This window comes from Schistocerca piceifrons, chromosome 2 (genome assembly GCF_021461385.2).
Source record: "Schistocerca piceifrons isolate TAMUIC-IGC-003096 chromosome 2, iqSchPice1.1, whole genome shotgun sequence".
Taxonomy (NCBI): domain Eukaryota; kingdom Metazoa; phylum Arthropoda; class Insecta; order Orthoptera; family Acrididae; genus Schistocerca; species Schistocerca piceifrons.
The window spans coordinates 1,106,604,435-1,106,625,406 of NC_060139.1; the positions used below are offsets into that span (position 1 = coordinate 1,106,604,435).

General features: G+C 39.3%; 1 protein-coding gene across 1 annotated transcript in view; it reads left to right on the plus strand.

Annotated features, from left to right (window-relative positions):
- LOC124776913 (filamin-C-like) overlaps positions 1-14,269 on the plus strand; it is a 542,943-nt gene extending 528,674 nt beyond the window's left edge. The window contains exon 21 of the mRNA XM_047252124.1: positions 14,201-14,269. Coding sequence (XP_047108080.1) covers positions 14,201-14,220 — 20 coding nt within the window. The 3' untranslated portion in view covers positions 14,221-14,269. The remainder of the gene's footprint in view (positions 1-14,200) is intronic.
- Positions 14,270-20,972: the final 6,703 nt, after the last annotated feature.

Consider the following 20,972-nt stretch of genomic DNA (forward strand, 5'->3'; position numbering starts at 1 on the left):
TCTCTCTGCTTCATAACAAACTATCTCTTTATGTTTTTCTCTGTAAATAAAAGTAAGACATTCAGCAAATAAAAGTAAGACTGTTCACTTTCAGTGATTGTTGACCCCACCATTAACAGTAGTTATTGTCATCATTTTATTTGTTTATACTTTTCAGTGTATTTGTAATAGCCATTGCATGTGTTTGTGTCTTTTGAAAGGGTGTGCTTCAATGTGTATATACAGTAGTTTAGGCAGGAGAATTTATGTGTTGTACTGTGAAATGTGACCAGACGTGTAAGTTGAGGCATCCGCCATTAAAGTTATTTACACTGACCAATTACAAAGAAATAGTTTACTCACCATTGGTTGAAGTTGAGACATTAGAGTACACGATTTTTGTTTACATGCCACTTAACGTCATATTTCCATTCATTCATGTTTAGATGCAAGTTTATCTGAGTTTAACTGTTACTGGCAAGCAAAATTACAGTATACTGTCCTTATTTATCAAATTAACTTCAGAGTATTTTACTGTTTTCACTGTTGTTGTTGTTGTTTTCAGTCCTGAGATTGGTTTGATGCAGCTCACCATGCTACTCTATCCTGTGCAAGCTTCTTCATCTCCCAGTACTTACTGCAACCTACATCCTTCTGAATTTGCTTAGTGTATTCATCTCTTGGTCTCCCTCTACGATTTTTACCCTCCACGCAGCCCTCCAATGCTAAATTTGTGATCCCTTCATGCCTCAGAACATGTCCTACCAACCGGTCCATTCTTCTTGTCAAGTTGTGCCACAAACTCCTCTTCTCCCCAATTCTAGTCAAAACCACCTCATTAGTTATGTGATCCACCCATCTAATCTCCAGCATTCTTCTGTAGCACCATATTTCAAAAGCTTCTATTCTCTTCTTGTCCAAACTATTTATCGTCCATGATTCACTTCCATACATGGCTGCACTCCATACAAATACTTTCAGAAATGACTTCCTGACACTTAAATCTATACTCGATGTTAACAAATTTCTCCTCTTCAGAAACGCTTTCCTTGCCATTGCCAGTCTACATTTTATACCCTCTCTACTTCGACCATCATCAGTTATTTTGCTACCCAAATAGCAAAACTCCTTTACTACTTAAGTGTCTCATTTCCTAATCTAATTCCCTCAGCATCACCCGACTTAGACTACATTCCATTATCCTCGTTTTGCTTTTGTTGATGTTCATCTTATATCCTCCTTTCAAGACACTGTCCATTCCGTTCAACTGCTCTTCCAAGTCCTTCGCTGTCTCTGACAGAATTACAATGTCATCGGCGAACCTCAAAGTTTTATTTCCTCTCCATGGATTTTAATACCTACTCCGAATTTTTCTTTTGTTTCCTTTACTGCTTGCTCAATATACAGATTGAATAACATCGGGGATAGGCTACAACCCTGTCTCACTCCCTTCCCAACCGCTGTTTCCCTTTCATGCCCCTCGACTCTTATAACTACCATCTGGTTTCTGTACAAATTGGAAATAGCGTTTCGCTCCCTGTATTTTACCTCTGCCATCTTTAGAATTTGAAAGAGAGTATTCCAGTCAACATTGTCGAAAGCTTTCTCTAAATCTACAAATGCTAGAAACGTAGGTTTGCCTTTCCTTAACCTATTTTCTAAGATAAGTCATAGGGTCAGTATTGCCTCACGTGTTCCAATATTTCTATGGAATCCAAACTGATCTTCCCCAAGGTCGGCTTCTACTAGTTTTTCCATTCGTCTGTAAAGAATACGCATTAGTATTTTGCAGCTGTGACTTATTAAACTGATAGTTTGGTAATTTTCACATCTGTCAACACCTGCTTTCTTTGGGATTGGAATTATTATATTCTTCCTGAAGTCTGAGGGTATTTCGCCTGTCTCAAATATCTTGCTCACCAGATGGTAGAGTTTTGTAAGGACTGGCTCTCCCAAGGCCGTCAGTAGTTCTAATGGAATGTTGTCTACTCCCGGTGTCTTTCAGTGCTCTGTCAAACTCTTCACGCGGTATCATATCCCCCATTTCATCTTCATCTACATCGTCTTCCATTTCCATTATATTGTCCTCAAGTACATTGCCCTTGTATAGACCCTCTATATACTCCTTTCACCTTTCTGCTTTCCCTTCTTTGCTTAGAACTGGGTTTCCATCTGAGCTCTTGATATTCATACAAGTGGTTCTCTTCTCTCCAAAGGTCTCTCTAATTTTCCTGTAGGCAGTATCTATCTTACCCCTAGAGAGATAAGCCTCTACATCCTTACATTTGTCCTCTAGCCATCCCTGCTTAGCCATTTTGCACTTCCTATCGATCTCATTTTTGAGACGTTTGTATTCCTTTTTGCCTGTTTCATTTACTGCATTTTTATATTTTCTCCTTTCATCAATTAAATTCAATATTTCTTCTGTTACCCAAGAATTTCTACTAGCCCTCGTCTTTTTACCTACTTGATCTTCTGCTGCCTTCACTACTTCATCCCTCAGAGCTACCCATTCTTCTTCTACTGTATTTCTTTCTCCCATTCCTTTCAATTGTTCTCTTATGCCCTCCCTGAAACTCTGTACAACCTCTGGTTCTTTCAGTTTATCCAGGTCCCATCTCCTTAAATTCCCACTTTTTTGCAGTTTCTTCAGTTTTAATATACAGGTCACTTACCAATAGATTGTGGTCAGAGTCCACATCTGCCCCTGGAAATGTCTTACAATTTAAAACCTGGTTCCTAAATCTCTGTCTTACCATTATATAATCTATCTGATACCTTTTAGTATCTCCAGGCTTCTTCCATGTATACAACCTTCTTTTATGCTTCTTGAACCAAGTGTTAGCTATGATTAAGTTATGCTCTGTGCAAAATTCTACCAGTCGGTTTCCTCTTTCATTACTCTCCCGCAATTCATATTCACCCACTATGTTTCTTTCTCTCCCTTTACCTACTCTTGAATTCCAGTGACCCATGGTTATTAAATTTTCGTCTCCCTTCACTACCTGAATAATTTCTTTTATCTCATCATACATTTCATCAATTTCTTCATCATCTTCAGTGCCAGTAGGCATATAAACTTGAACTACCGTAGTAGGCATGGACTTCATGTCTATCTTGGCCACAATAATGCATTCACTATGCTGTTTGTAGTAGCTTACCTGCACTCTTATTTTTTTACTCATTATTAAACCTACTCCTGCATTACCCCTATTTGATTTTGTATTTATAACCCTGTATTCACCTGACCAAAAGTCTTGTTGCACCTGCCACCGAACTTCACTAATTCCCACTATATCTAACTTTAACCTATCCATTTCCCTTTTTAAATTTTCTAACCTACCTGCCCGATTAAGGGATCTGACATTCCACACTCCGATCCGTAGAACACCAGTTTTCTTTCTCCTGATAATGACGTCCTCTTGAGTAGTCCGCGCCTGGAGATCCAAATGGGGGACTATTTTACCTCCAGAATATTTTACCCAAGAGGAAGCCATCATTATTTAACCATACAGTAAAGCTGCATGCCCTCGGGAAAAATTACGGCTGTAGTTTCCCCTTGCTTTCAGCCATTCGCCGTACCAGCACAGCAAGGCCGTTTTGGTTAGTGTTACAAGGCCAGATCAGTCAATCATCCAGACTGTTGCCCTGCAACTACTGAAAAGGCTGCTGCTTCTCTTCAGGAACCACACATTTGTCTGGCCTCTCAACAGATACCCCTCCGTTGTGGTTGCACCTACGGTACGCCCATCTGTATCATTGAGGCACGCAAGCCTACCCACCAACGGCAAGGTCTATGGTTCATGGGGGTCTAGACAAGAGATTTGAACAAAGGTTGAAGGATTTTAAGAAGGAGCTTGAGCAGGGACTGGAAAGGAGAATTTCTGAGGTCAGATTCGTCATGGGAAAAGATTTTGAAAAGTTTAAGGATGATGTGAAAGAGACATTTAAGGAAACAGAATTCAGTTTAAAAGAAAAACAAACAAAATTCGAGGAAAGGGTGGAGAAAAAATTAAGCCCAATCTAAAGAGTGTGAACAAAGAAAGACTGAGGTAAAGGAGTATTGTAATCAAACTGTTGAGAAACACAGGGAAAAAACCTAAGTATAAGTGAAAGAGATTAAAGAGGCCACTTCTGTGATTGAGATTGGGGTAGGGACGATAGAAAAACAGTACAGGACAGCTTTTGCTGTGGTGGTGCATGTGAGAGATAATAGTAGTTTTAATAATATAGTGTTCGATCCCAAGGGGAATGTACATCTGGTGTCCTTTGTAATTAGTTCAAAAGGTCAGTTCACAGCAGACTGGCCAGAGAAAGACAAGCTAAGAAGGGCCAGTGCTTGTTTACAAGGTGAGAGTTTAGATTGGGGGGCAGATGCACCCAATAAATACGAAACTTTTGAGGAATTTGATGTAGCTTTTACTGGTGAGTACTGGTCCAAAGCAAAACAAAATGATGTTACTGGGGCCTTTAAGACCACTCCATGGTATCATAGAAGAAACAGAGAGAGTATGTGAGAATATTGTGGAAGGTGGATTAATAGGCTGAAACCTTTGGATGGTACGTGGAGCGACAGGGATGCTATAGAGGTGCTAATGGGGAAGTTACCTCCCAATAAGAGGTGTGGACTAATAGGGCATAACAACAATGTAAAAGATTCTCTGAATAGAGTGAGGGATGTGGATAGATGGCAAACAAATTGTTCATTTAATGAAAACAGTGATTCTGAGAGGTATCAGGAGGACAGAGAGCAGATTAACAGTATGAATCAAGTAAATGTGAGAGGTATAGGAGAAAGAGGTTGATCGGATTTTAGAGGTAGTAACAGAGGTCATGGTAGATGGGGAAATTCTCATGCAGAAAATGATACCCCACAACAGTAAAGGCCCATGCTGGGGTGAGTCAAGTGTCTGGGTCCACTGGTGTTGCAAGTTGCCATAATGAGGCAAGATGTTTAGTGATGTATAATATGGATAATTCTGATCATGGTGATAACAAGTGTGAAAGTCAGAACTTGGTGATTGGAAGGAAAGTACCTGAAGTTAATGGTAGAAATGATGTAGAATCAGAAGGTTCATGTATTGAAATGTTTTCTCATATGTATGTAGGAACTAAAGAATATGAAGGGGTATAGGGATATGGAGAAAAGGAAAGTAATATAATTCAAATTGAAAGTGTTGAAAGTGAGGAGAGTAGCTATAGTGAAGAGGAAGAAGAAGGAGTGCAAGGAGATGAATTTCTCGTACATAGTAGTTTGCAGGGAGATAATATAGAAGGAAAAGGGCAAATTTCTGAAATTATTGAGGCAGAGACTTCTGCAAATTTTATGAACCATGGTATAAGCAAAAAGAAGAGGAGAGAGTAAATGTATTTATCATTGGTAAGAATGAGGGGGTGACTACTTGTAACGAAATGAAGAGGAGCTTGTGAGCAATTTGGAAGGAATCGGGAGAGGATGTAAATGAGAGATTATGTTGTAGAGATTGAGAACATGGCAATATTGAAGGAGATTTATTACGTGAGGAAGAGGATGTTGATGATATTGAAGCTGGGCAATCTTTTGTAGAATTGGGAGCCTATGGTAGTGAAATTAGTGCAGTAGCTGAAGAATTCTATAATTGTATAAAAGATGGTAATGAGGCAATGGATGTACCAGTGATAGGCTTAAAAATAATATGTTTCACAGGTAAACTGAGGAAAGTTGTTAAGTGTCAGATTATTTTAGAATTTGAACTAGGGGGTGTACACAACTTTTTGTGGTGCCTGGTCTGAGTGTGCATATTGTCTTGGGTATGGATTGGTTAATAGAGTGCAAAGCACAAATTAATTGTGGGGATGGTTTTATCATTTTTGATAATTGTGGGATGGAAATGAGGGTGAATTTTGAGGGTATGGTGATAGATAACAATAATTTAGTAGGACACTTGAAGATAAGAGTGATGCCAATAGGAATGGATGTTGGAGATTTATAATTGAACATAGACTGTGGTGGTAGTGAAGATGAGAGAGGAGCAATAGAAGGGTTGAAGATCCAAATGGACTAGGTAGAAGAGTTAAGTGAGCAACAGAAGGATGAGCTAAGAGAAGTGTTTTCAGATAAGCCAGGTAAAGTTAAGATCTGAAACCTTTGAAAAAAGACCTTTTCCTATACAATTCACTTTGAGAGAAGCTGTACATAAAGAAATTGAGAGGATGATAGAGTGTGGTGTTATAGAGAGAAGTAAAAGAGAATACAATAGTCCATTAATAGTTGTTGGCAAGAAAGATGGTAGTGTAAGAGTGGTCATAGATGCTAGGATGTTGAATACCATAGTGAGTAGAAAGTCTGATCACCCTGACAATATGGATGGAATATTGCAAAAATATTATTATATGAATTATATGAGCTGTCTCGATCAGACAGCTGGGTACTGACAAGACCCACTCGCAAAGGAATATAGAAAATATACTGCTTTTTTGGTAAATGGGAAATGTTACCAATACACTGTGGTTCCATTTGTTGTAAATATTAGTGTGTCAGTGTTCACTTAGGCCCTCAGCCAAGTATTAGGATGAGAGTTGAGTTCCAAAATAATGGTGTATTAGCGTCATCTGTTGGTTGCCACTGAGCCTTGGGAATAGCATTGTAGATTGTTGGATGAGGTGTGTCAAGCTTTGAGGAAAGGGGCATGACCTCAGGCTTAAAAAATATGGGTTAAAAGAAATAATATTCTTGGATAGAATCTTGTCTACTGCCGGTATTAAATTTAACCCTGAAAGGATGAAAGCAATTAAAGAGTGTTCACCTTCAGAGACTCGGAAGCAGTTGAAGTCATTCCTAGGTTTGTGTAATTTTTATAGAAATTTTGTATCTGGACAAGTGTTCAACAACCCATGCTTAAACAAATTTTAAGTCCTAATATGAAGAAGCGTTTAACCATCTTAAAGAGGCCTTTAAAGAGGATAGGATTTTGCACCATCAGACCCAGAACCACTGATTCTAGTGGTTATGGTATTGGAGTTGAATTATTTCAAAATTTTGGGGATGGTAAAAAGGAAGATCATAGTTGCAAGCAGATCATTAATGAGGTATGAAAGAAATTACAGTGTGACTGAAAGAGAAGCTCTGGCAATAATTTGGGGATTCAAAAAATGCAGAGACTGCCTTGGGGGCAACAAAACTGTCATTTACTCTGATCAAAGAGCTCTTATATTAATAAGAAATTTAGGTTGATGCATACACGATTCATGAGGTGGACAGTGTTTAAGCAACAATTTGAGTTTGAAGTAAAATACTTTAAGGGCACACAACACAAAGTAGCAAACACTCTGCAAGGTTACCATTCGGAGAAGGTGGAGAAGCAAGACAGGAAGTAGGTGAGGAACATGTTAACTTGTTCTATATAAAGGGAGTTTTGGGAGAAAAGAAAATAGAAGGCATCTGTAAGTACACGAGGAGGTATCAGAATCATGATGAAATATGGAAAATGATAAAGAGGGACTTAGATATGGCAGGTACTAATAATAAATTGCCAAATATTACAAGGTGCATGGTGGGGTTTTATGTAGGCAAACTAATGAAAATTCAGGGGATTGGTAGGTGTTTTGACCCAGTGAGTACATAGATGATATATATAAAAATTGAAAGCGAGCGAATTTTTGACAACATGGTGAGGAGAGTAAACAACTGTATTAAGACATGTGACAAATGCCAAAGAGCAAAGGTCACTAATCAGAAGTGCAGACTTCCCACGCACAGCGTCAAACCACATGACTTAATGGAATTGTCACCAGTGGATTTTTATAGCCCTTTGCCGAAAACAAAAGGAGGTTTTGCTTATATCTGTGTAATGTTGGTTGTATTCTCTAAGTTTATAACACTCTATCCTTTGTGTAAAGCAACTGGCAAAGTGATTTTGACTAAATTAGAAAAGGACTGTTTTGTTTGATAAACTGAAGGCTATACTTCCTGATAACAGCTCACAGTTTACGAGTAAGAATTGGGAGGAAGGCCCCAACCATGGAATAACAGTAATATATATGTCAGCTTACAATCCAGCAGAAAACCCTGCAGGGCACTATATGAGGGAAAATGGGCGACTGTGCTGTACATAATGTAGCAACAACCATAGTTCATGAGGAGATATTGTGGAAAATATTGAGGATGTAATGAATAGCGTAAGTCATGATGTAACGGGATTTACTCCTTATGAGATTATGAAGGGAAAGAGATCTTTGGGTTTTGTTGAGGAGAAATTGTCTTTTCCACACAGAGAGGAATTAAGTTGGGATGAGAAAAAGAAAACAAGGAAAGAATTGGTAGAAAAAAAGTTGGAGGAAAGGAGGAGGGGACATGATGAGAAAATAAATAAGGTTGATATTAAAGTAGGTGATCTAGTCTTAAGGAAGACATGTGAAAAATCTAAAGAGATAAATAATGTGATTTAAAATTTTTGCATGTGTATAAGGGTCCATTTGAGGTAATAAGTATACCATACCCAAATGCATTCTATTTGGTTTACCCAAAGTCAAAGAAGAAATTTGGTCTTAAGAATACAGTAGATCTGAAACCATGTAATAATACAGTGACAAGAAAATGAGCATGAATAAAATGAGAATTGTTGTTGAGAGTAACATTTGGGATCCAGGAGGAATGAGTTGTGATAGAATGTATAATTTTGCTTTGAAAGACTAGAAGGTAAATTTGATGAATGGGTAGTTGAAAGTAGTACTCAGCATCAAGATGGAGAACGTACTTACAATATTGATGGCTTAATCAAAAGAAATGGTTCAAGAGGAGTTCCTGCATGTGAGATTTTGTAGTATTGTGATTTCAAATAATGAAAAAGTAAGCTGACAGATGGGATGAGAGGTTTGGAAATATGACGAGATATTTAATTAGTAATTTGATAATTGAGTTTGAGTTGTTACAGCATAGGATGAAAAGCAATAACTTCGAAGAAATATAACTTCGAAGAAATATGACATATTATAAGAAAAACACATGCAATGACTATCTGTAAAGGAATTTAATGATTGAGAACAATCATTGCTATAAATGGGACGTGCTGATATAGAGCCATTAGTGTGAAGCAGTAGTAAAGATGTTCAAAGCTGTGATGAAAAGTGTTGTGTAATATGATTTTGTAGGTAAAGAACTGATCGAATATGTCTTCAGTTTTAGGAGGTAAATTTATGGTAATTAATTATTACTACTGTATACATAGACGTCGAAATAGATGACAGAGGGATAGGGAAACAATTAAAATCGCTCAAAAGAGGAAAGTCTGCTGGACCTGATGGGATACCAGTTCGATTTTACACAAAGGAACTTGCCCTCCTTCTTGCAGCGATGTACCGTAGGTCTCTAGAAGAGTGTAGCATTCCAAAGGATTGGAAAAGGGCACAGGTCATCCCCATTTTCAAGAAGGGACGTCGAACAGATCTACATCTACATCTACATTCATACTCCGCAAGCCACCTGACAGTGTGTGGCGGAGGGCACTTTACGTGCCACTGCTATTACATCCCTTTCCTGTTCCAGTCGCATGTGGTTCGCGGGAAGAACGACTGCCGGAAAGCCTCCGTGTGCACTCGAATCTCTCTAATTCTACATTCATGATCTCCTCGGGAGGTATAAGTAGGGGAAGCAATATATTCGATACCTCATCCAGAAACGCACCCTCTGAAAACCTGGTCAGCAAGCTACACAGCAATGCAGAGTGCCTACCTTGCAGAGTCTGCCACTTGAGTTTGCTAAACATCTCTGTAACACTATCACGCTTACCAAATAACCCTGTGACAAAACACGCCACTCTTCTTTGGATCTTCTCTATCTCCTCCGTCAACCCGACCTGGTACGGATCCCACACTGATGAGGAATACTCAAGTGTATAGGTTGAATGAGTGTTTTGTAAGCCACCTCCTTTGTTGATGGACTACATTTTCTAAGGACTCCCCCAATGAATCTCAACCTGGTACCCGCCTTACCAACAATTAATTTTATATGATCATTCCACTTCAAATCGTTCCACACACATACTCCCAGATATTTTACAGAAGTAACTGCTACCAGTGTTTATTTTGCTATCATATAATCATACAATAAAGGATCCTTCTTTCTATGTATTCGCAATACATTACATTTGTCTATGTTAAGGGTCAGCTGCCACTCCCTGCACCAAGTGCCTATCCACTGCAGATCTTCCTGCATTTTGCTGCAATTTTCTAATGCTGCAACTTCTTTGTATACTTCATCATCTGCAAAAAGCCGCATGTAACTTCCGACACTATCTACTAGGTCATTTATATATATATTGTGAAAAGCAATGGTCCCATAACACTCCCGTGTGGCACGCCAGAGGTTATTTTAACGTCTGTAGACATCTCTCCATTGAGAACAACATGCTGTGTTCTGATTGCTAAAACTCTTCAATCCAGCCATGCAGCTGGTCTGATATTCTGTAGGATCTTACTTTGTTTATCAGGCGACAGTGCGGAACTGTATCGAATGCCTTCCGGAAGTCAAGGAAAGTGGCATCTACCTGGGAGCCTGTATCTAATATTTTCTGGGTCTCATGAACAAATAAAGTGAGTTGGCTCTCACACGATTGCTGTTTCCGGAATCCATGATGATTCCTACAGAGTAGATTCTGGGTTTCCAGAAAAGACATGATATGCGAGCAAAGAACATGTTCTAAAATTCTACAACAGATCGACGTCAGAGATATAGGTCTATAGTTTTGCGCATCTGCTTCACGACCCTTCTTGAAGACTGGGACTACCTGTGCTCTTTTCCAATCACTTGGAACCTTCCGTTCCTCTAGACATTTGCAGTATACAGCTGTTAGAAGGGGAGCAAGTTCTTTCGCGTACTCTGTGTAGAATCGAATTGGTATCCTGTCAGGTCCAGTGGACTTTCCTCTGTTGAGCGATACCAGTTGCTTTTCTATTCCTTGGACACTTATTTTGATGTCAGCCATTTTTTCGTTCGTGTGAGGATTTAGAGAAGGAAGTGCAGTGTGGTCTTCCTCTGTGTAACAGCTTTGGAAAAAGGTGTTTAGTATTTCAGCTTTACGCGTGTCATCCTCTGTTTCAATGCCATCATCATCCCAGAGTGTCTGGATATGCTGTTTCGAGCCACTTACTGATTTAACGTAAGACCAGAACTTCCTAGGATTTTGTCTCAAGTCAGTACATAGGATTGTACTTTCGAATTCACTGAATGCTTCACGCATAGCCCTCCTTTCGCTAACTTTGACATCGTTTAGCTTCTGTTTGTCTGAGAGGTTTTGGCTGTGTTTAAACTTGCAGTGAAGCTCTCTTTGCTTCCGCAGTAGTTTCCTGACTTTGTTGTTGAACCATGGTGGGTTTTTCCCATCCCTCACTGTTTTACTTGGCACGTACCTGTCTAAAACGTATTTTACGATTGCCTTGAACTTTTTCCATAAACACTCAACATTATCAGTGTTGGAACAGAAATTTTCATTTTGATCTGTTAGGTAGTCTGAAATCTGCCTTCTATTACTCTTGCTAAACAGATAAACCTTCCTCCCTTTTTTTATATTCCTATTTACTTCCACATTCAGGGATGCTGCAACGTCCTTATGATCACTGATTCCCTGTTCTGTACATACAGAGTCGAAAAGTTCGGGTCTGTTTGTTATCAGTAGGTCCAAGATGTTATCTCTACGAGTCGGTTCTCTGTTTAATTGCTCGAGGTAATTTTCGGATAGTGCACTCAGTATAATGTCACTCGATGCTCTGTCCCTACCACCCATCCTAAACATCTATATCTGGTAAATTGAAATCTCCACCTAAGACTATAACATGCTGAGAAAAGTTATGTGAAATGTATTCCAGATTTTCTCTCAGTTGTTCTGCCACTAATGCTGGTGAGTCGGGAGGTCGGTAAAAGGAGCCAATTATTAACCTAGCTTGGTTGATGAGTGTAGCCTCCACCTATAATAATTCACAGGAACTATCCACTTCTACTTCACTACAGGATAAACTACTACTAACAGTGACAAACACTCCACCACCGGTTGCATGCAATCTGTCCTTTGTAAACACCGTCTGTGCCTTTGTAAAAATTTCGGCAGAATTTATCTCTGGCTTCAGCCAGCTTTACGTACCTATAATGATTTCAGCTTTGGTGCTTTCTATCAGCGCTTGTTAGGTTAGGTTAGGTTAGGTTAGGTTAGGTTAGGTTGAAGTTCTGGTACTTTACCAATGCAGCTTCGACAGTTTACAATTACAATACCGATTGCTGCTTGGTCCCCGCATGTCCTAACTTTTCCCCACACACTTTGAGGCTGTTGCCCTTTCTGTACTTGCCCGAGGCCATCTAACCTAAAAAACTGCCCAGTCCATGCCACACCCCTGCTACCTGTGTAGCCACCTGCTGTGTGTAGTGGACTCCTGACCTACCCAGCGGAACCCGAAACCCCACCACCCTATGGCGCAAGTCGAGGAATCTGCAGCCCACATGTGTAGGACTATAGACCTATATCACTAACGTCGATCAGTTGTAGAATTTTGGAACACATATTATGTTCGAGTATAATGACTTTTCTGGAGACTAGAAGTCTACTCTGTAGGAATCAGCATGGGTTTCGAAAAAACGATCATGTGAAACCCAGCTCGCAATATTCGTCCACGAGACCCATAGGGCCATAGACACGGGTTCCCAGGTAGATGCCGTGTTTCTTGACTTCCGCAAGGTGTCCGATACAGTTCCCCACAGTCATTTAATGAACAAAGTAAGAGCATATGGACCATCAGACCAATTGTGTGATTGGATTGAAGGGTTCCTAGATAACAGAATGCAGCATGTCATTCTCAATGGAGAGAAGTCTTCCAAAGTAAGAGTGATTTCAGGTGTGCCGCAGGGGAGTGTCGTAGGACCATTGCTATTCAAAATATACATAAATGACCTTGTGGATAACATTGGAAGTTCAGTGAGGCTTTTTATGGATGATGCTGTGGTATATCAAGAGGTTGTAACAATGGAAAACTGTACTGAAATGCAGGAGGATCTGCAGCAATTTGACGCATGGTGCAGGGAATGGCAATTGAATCTCAATGTAGACAAGTGTAATGTGCTGCGAATACATAGAAAGAAAGATCCCTTATCATTTAGCTAAAATGTAGCAGGTCAGCAACTGGAAGCAGTTAATCCATAAATTACCTGGGAGTACGCATTAGGAGTGATTTAAAAAGGAATGATCATATAAAGTTGATCGTCGGTAATGCAGATGCCAGACTGACATTCATTGAAAGAATCCTAAGGAAATGCAATCCGAAAACAAAGGAAGTAGGTTACAGTGCACTTGTTCGTCCACTGCTTGAATACTGCTCACCAGTGTGGGACCCGTACCAGATAGGGTTAATAGAAGAGAAAGAGAAGATCCAATGGAGAGCAGCGCACTTCGTTACAGGATCATTTAGTAATCACAAAAGTATTACGGAGATGATAGATAAAATCCAGTGGAAGGCTGCAGGAGAGACGCTCAGTAGCTCGGTACGGGCTTTTGTTGAAGTTATGAGAGCATACCTTCACCGAGGAGTCAAGCAGTATATTGCTCCCTCCTACGTATATCTCACGGTGAAGAGACCTTGTGGATAAACTCAGAGAGATTAGAGCCCACACAGAGGCACACCGCCAATACTTCTTTCCACAAACTATACAAGACTGGAATAGAAGGGAGAACCGATATAGGTACTCACTGTCAGGTGGCTTGCGGAGTGTGGATGTAGATGTAGACGTAGATGTAGATTTCTTGTTACTCTCTTTGGGGTCATAAACCCAATGGCATGTTTAATTGTGGAACTTTTGATATTCTTTGATAAGAAGTTTGTAATATACTCTTTCATTATTACTGGATAAGTTTCATACTTTGTCATGATATATTGGATTATTGAGGCTACATGTTGTGAAAGGTAATTTTAAAATTTAAATTGATGTAGTCAAAGAACATATCAAGGACATTTTACCTTGAGACGTTCTTTGGAAAATCTCATGATAAAATGGGGGGCACATGTGATGCCATGACTAAAATGATATATATATTTTTTCCCCCTTTCTTTTACTACCTTGTACCTGATAGATATATTTCTGATGACATAGAATATTTTTCATTTGGTTATATATTGTAGAACATCAAGTGTGACTACGTTTACTTTGCTGTTTTCTATACGAGTTCCTTATGTAAGGACTTAAATTTTTTTTATGATCTTTCAGATAGTTTCATTATTGTGTGAAATGGAATGCAATAGGCAGAAGTGTGGAACGAGAGAGGTCGGGTCGAACAGTGTGACAGTCAGTCATGATATTAATACTGGACTTTCATGTGTTAGACACGGTTTGAAAGTTGACTTCATGATGGACATTCTAAACGGTCATTGTATTATGTGAACGCTGTTGGTTTTTGTTGAACGATGCTTGTGGCAGTGCGAATGCACTCATGAACAGGCAGTACTGTTGCCGGTTTAGAATTCAGCTGCTGTGAATTTAATATTGCTAATTTTCTTGACAACAAAATATGACGTAAGCTAAAACACAAGTCATCAATGTGGAAACTGTGTACTGTGTTGCTACATTAGTGACTGTTTTTGTGGGGACCTTGTTATCGTGAACCATAAACAGCAGATGGACTGTCTACCTTCACAATTGGCAAATTATGGCAAATGGAATGTTAATTTGAACATGACATGTGGACTGTGCCAATCTATTGTGTGTGAAAGTTGTAGCTGATGTAATACGACCTTCAAGTGGTGCATAAACAGTGACTTTTTCCTGGCCTACAATGAATTATTACCACCACCAGCCAAAACAGGATGTAAGGAAAGAGGATATATTAATGCAAAGGCCACAACTGAATGAACTTATAGGATTAATATCACCAACTTCAAACTGCTTCTACCGCCATCGCCACATCATGCCGACCCAGAACAGATAAGGTTCGAAACAACTTTTTGAGAATCTCACAATTGTAAATAATTAAACTTCTTTGTGATTTGTAACCAACTGTCTCTGTGTAAATAAAAGTAGTGCATTGTAAAGACTGTTCACCTTCAGTGATCGTTGACCCCACCACTAACAGTAGTTATTGTCATCATTTTATTTGTTTTTGCTTTTCAGTGTATTTGTAGTAGTTGTTGCATGCATTGTGTGTGTCTTTTGGAAGGGTGTGCTTTGATGTGTATATACAGTAATTTAGGCACTGTATCTATCTTGCTTCCCTATGTTCCTTTACAATGAGTGAATAATGTGGAACATTGACAACCACCTCTCACTCACCAATGTCATTATCTTGCTTCTCTTTGGTGCCTCACAATGACTAATGTGGTGGAATCACAACCACAGTTCTGTCAGCACTGCCCGTATCTAAATCAACATCTACAAACATACTAGCTACCATATGGTGTGTGGCAGAGGGTACCTTCTACCAGTACCAGTCATTTCCCTTCACCTTCCGTTACCAAATACAGTGAGCAAAGGGTGACTGTCTGTATACCTCCATACAAAGCATCAGTTTCCTTAACTTATTTTTGTGGTTCTCATGTGAAATAGAACTAGGCGACTGTAGGATAGTTGTGAGTTAACTTGCTTGTCAGTTAGAGCTCTATGCAACAAATCCAGCAGCCTGCTTCTGACCTGTGTCGATATCTTCCTTTAATCTGTCCTAATGGTTATATTATACGAAGATGGTATCTGTTCTTTTAGACTTGTCCAAAAGAGCAGATACCATTGGTGACCTTGCAGCTCTTGAAGAATGAAAGTACAATAAAATACAGACCTTTAGTTGCTTGCAGGTATTGATATTTATCAACGGGAACAGTGAAAATGTGTGCCGCGACCGGGATTTGTACCTGGGATCTCCTGCTTACATGGCAGATGCTCAGGCCGACTGAGCCACCAAGGACACAGAGGATAGTGTGAATGCAGGGACTTAACTCTGGCATGTTCCCCGTAAGACCCACACTTCCAACTTACTGTCCACACACTACATTTGTTGTGCTCCCGCCCACTATACTCATTACTCACAGCATTCAATCTACCGATTTCCGTAAGAGTTTGAGCAATGTGAGTGCATCTGCACTGAAGAAGATCATTGGCCGGTAAGCCTTATCTATATGAAGATGGTATCTGTTATTTCGGACTTATTCTCAAGAACCGATACCATCGGTGAACTTGCAGCTCTCGAAGAATGAAATTACACTGAAATACAGACCTTTAGCTGCTTACAGGCATTGATAAATATCAACAGGGACAATTGAAAATGTGTGCCCCGACCAGGACTCAAACCCAGGATCTCCTGCCTACATGGCAGATGCTCTATCTGACTGAGCCAATGTGAACACATGTCCGGACACGTCCAAAAGAAAAGATACCATCTTCCTATAGATAAGGCTTACCAGGCAATGATCTTCGGTGCAGATACACTCACATTGCCCGAACTCTTACAGGAATCTGTAGATTGACTGCTGCGAGTAATGAGTATAGTTGGCAGGGGCACTACAAATGTAGTGTGTGTGGACAGTGAGCTGGAAGTGTGACTCTCACAGGGAGTGTGCCTTGCAGTCACACTATCCTCTGTGTCCTCGGTGGCTCAGTCAAATAGAGCATCTGCCATGTAATCAGGAGACCCCGGGTTCGAGTTGCAGTCGGGGCACACATTTTCAACTGTCCCCATTGACGTTTATCAACATTTGTAAGCAGCTAAAGGTCTGGATTTCATTGTAATGGGTATATTGTTGGTTAGAAAGAGATATGCAATTATTGAGAAGCCTCACTAAAAATTGTCTGCTGAGAAAAGTGCACAGGCATATGTCCATTCTAAAACATTAGATACATGTTAATTTCGTGGTTTTGGTGTGCAGCTTGATAGTTTGTCCTTCCTCCCTAATAATAATGTACAAAAGTGCTGGTGTGGCTGCAACGGCTGTTCTCTCTTTGTAAATAACTTTGTCTCCGAATGTTTGCATTTAAAAATGCAAGTTCTCATTGCATCGGGAGAAGGAAATTAGGACATAAGACAGTAATAGAATGAAAACTTGCTACTTCCTCATATTAGAACTTTTACTTAGTAAAAAATGCTGGGACTCAATTACATGAATTTCTCTCACACCAATTGAGAAGACCAATAGCCACTGAATTTGGTGAAAAAAGGCTATTGAGCTACATAAAATAATTGCTATTTTCTTTCTTGAATTTTCTGTCAATATAGATATAAACATACATCCCTATGATAACTTTGCCATACAGAGATATGTGTAGGCCATTTAGAGACCCTACACAACTGCATCCCCCTCCTCCTCCACTGTATGCTGGCATGATCCATATCACTGGACATCAGTATACAGCGGTGGTGCATTGCACTGTTTGGATCTTTAAAACTCTTGGCCTGTCACGGTACTGAGACCTTTATTTGTGGCCAAGTTTACCTCTTTTACTTCCAGAACATGTTATTACATAATACATATATCTAATTTTGTTTAATTTACACTTTACAAATTATTACTACCACTATTCACAAAATTTTTTAAAGGTTGCGTCAACATGCGCATTAGAATTCAGAGTCTGTAGTTTGATTATTGGAATTAAACCACTGCTATTGCAGGATTGCCCAGCTTATACCTCATATGATGCATGCTGCATGTACACTTGTTTTTTTTTATGCGGCAGTTACTGTCTGTCCACAATAAATTTACAACTGGCACAGCGGCCGTCGGGAATGGTCGTGCCACCGCATTACGCATGCCTGGAAGAACTGTCAGAATGATGTTCACTAAAGAGCTTTGTCATTTGTGTTTGATTCAAGATCACCATCATAATCATCCTCACTTGAGGATGTGGTATTGATGATAACTTCATCAGTGGTCACTTCCATTATTCCGTCTCGTATCTAATGCTCTTGCTTGAGCTGTTGCAGATTCCTGCACTGAGGTCCTGTGCTGTAACTGAAAGAAAAGCAACATTAACCAAATTCTGCAGTCTTTCCTTTGACATGTCACCAGTGACACTGTTATCCCTGAAATTATGTTTTATTTTGGCCTATGCCAGTTATATCGGATTTAGAGGGTTGGGTTGTTTGGGGGAGGAGACCAGACAGCGAGGTCATCGGTCTCATCGGATTAGGGAAGGATGGGGAAGGATGTCGGCCATACCCTTTCAAAGGAACCATCCCGACATTTGCCTGGAGTGATCTAGGGAAATCACGGAAAACCTAAATCAGGATGGCCGGACACAGGATTGAACCGTCATCCTCCCGAATGTGAGTCCAGTGTGCTTGGATTTAGATCATAGTTGTAGGGCAGTAAGCGCAGTACTTTGTGACCTCTGCTGTCACCTGTTTTATCAATGAGATACACTTTCATGGCTGGTTTGTCTTCCTCTATTGTAGATAACAGTTCAGCCTTCGTCACTGAACATTGCAGTTTATTTGCCTCTCTAGCAAACACTGTAACATCGTAATCCTGAAATCATATTTATTAGACACTGTGTCAGACTTCCTGCTGTGGGATGGCACATTATCCATACAATCACAGAGTTCGTGGAATATTGTGAAGCTTTTAATCCAAATTAAGGCCTCTAACTTTAGCTAACTGAATAGTGTTTCCTGGTTTCGTCAATATGTACTATTTATATTTTTGGGTTTCATGTTTCGTTGTGATTTTTATTCATTAATAATGATACAAGAACAGTGGTGACTTCTCAGCATCTCAAGTACAACTTAGCACCTAGTGGCAGCTGAATGTTGGCAATGCTCGGAGACAAATGAATATCTTCCTAGTAGTGGCAATTTTCTCCGCTTCTGGCACTAGCGAAATCGTCACATTATTGTGGCCAAACAGTAAGTTGAGCTGTCCGTGAGCATGCTACATTTTTGCTTATTTATCCAGTCAATAAAAGTGTTCATTCCATTGCTGCAGTTTGGTGTGCTGAGGCTTGTGCATAGTGGAATCATTGATGTTGTGGTGAGGAGGTTCATCACTTACAGCCCAGGCCTTAGTTTTGTCATAATCAACATGTTTCAGTAGTTGAACCAGGCTCACAGTATCAGCAACCCAGAGACACCCGAATGGGTTCAACGTAAGTCTCCAATGCCTTTATTCGTTTCCATACTGTCTCTATGGTAGAATGTCTTGTCAATATCTGAGTCCACCAAGGATATAAATGTTCCCTACTGCCCAGCACTGGCACATGATTTTTATGGGAGTACACAGAATTACAGATTTCAAGCCTTCACAAAATTTTTGTAGCGTATTTACACTTATTAACTCACACGTACAGTCCTGGAAAACATATTCAGCTTTACATTGTGTAATATACATAGTTTTTACATTTCTTCATTTTTATGACAACCTAAGTATTTACATTTTAAAATATATTGACATGTTGAGTTTGCATATTTCTTAGTCTGTACATACACATTTTCATATGGCATTTACATTTCTTAACATAAATATTGTATAAAAATTTACATAAACACTGTACAGAAATTATACACACAAAACAGTTAATATTATGTTCATTTATGGTGATTTTCTGTCACTTGAAATTATTCAATTTTTACATAATCATTTTTATCACATTTTGCTTCAGGCATTACCCTTTTGAATGTTCATTTGTTAACAATCTGTGTTCATAGTCTCATCTTACTTTAACATTATGCAGACTATCATTTTTTCAATCTCATTTTCCAGTACTGGCAGAATATTCACATACAACATTATCACATGATGTGCATAAGTTTTGTATTCATACACTGCATCTGACACAAGTATCCATCGTTACACATGCTGAGGAAGGAAAGGTTCATAACAAGAAATCACAATAAGCCTACATAACTATGCTCAGCTATGTCACTGACAATTTACTACAGTGTGTCTACTGGTCTACAGGAAATGTTATGAACATGATGAAGCATTCATTTTTACTTTAATATTGCTACCCTTTGTTCATCACGAGAGAGCTCTTGAGTGTGTCATTTCATGACCATCTACTCGTGTCTTCATGTTTACTATCTCCTGATACATTCAGCAGTATAGCATTGTGTTATACGAGTGTCACCATCGATTGTAAACTATGTACTTCAGTAATGGTTACTTATACTTCCTATTGCTCCATGGTATTGCTCTATTGAAAATATTGAGACAACTTGTATTCGTGTGCAAATGTACTGTAATAACTCTTGCTTGGTGCTCTTCTCAGTCACAGGGGGTTATGATGTGTGGCCTGACCTCTTTGAATTTGGTAGCACAAGACCTAAGTTCAACCTTTTTATACACGTGGCATACTGTAGCTTTTTTTCGTACACACATTCACACTATCACACTCACACATATACATATAATTATTTATTTTCAGTGCAGCCATTATGCTTTAGTACCAAACAGCTTACTTTTGTGTTCCCTGTTTTACCCAGGACATGACTATGCATCACTCACTGGAAGGACAGTAACTTAAAACTAAATGCATAGTTGCTGACTGGCTACTAATGCATCCCACTTCCAATATTCATATTTTCAATTTACGGCAGTATGCAGTTCATTCTTTATCATTTTTTGGGTTGTACGAGCACACATCTTTGTACTGTGGTTGTCATTTTGGCTTACCTTTCTGCACCTGGAAAGAAAAGTGTTGTCATAGGCAGGGCAGAATCCTGTTATTGTAGTATATTCGAGACTTAATTTATATTCCTTTATTCCTCATGTAGATATCCCCTTCTGGAGTAGTGTCTAAATAGCCACTTTTATAAATGTAAAATATCTTGTACATAGTATCATGATGTGTAGCTAATTTTCTGTAGATAGTGTTTACTTTGTCCTCTGTATGTGTGTCTATATATTCCTCAGCTTAATTGTGTTTAGTTCTGTAGTCCTTACCACTGTTTATCAGCTTATAGGCTTCAGGGTGAGTGACTTTTGATATAACAAATGGCCCTGTGTTCAACAGTTGCCACTTGCAATTCAACTTACTATACTTTTTTGATTTTCTGAGGAGTACC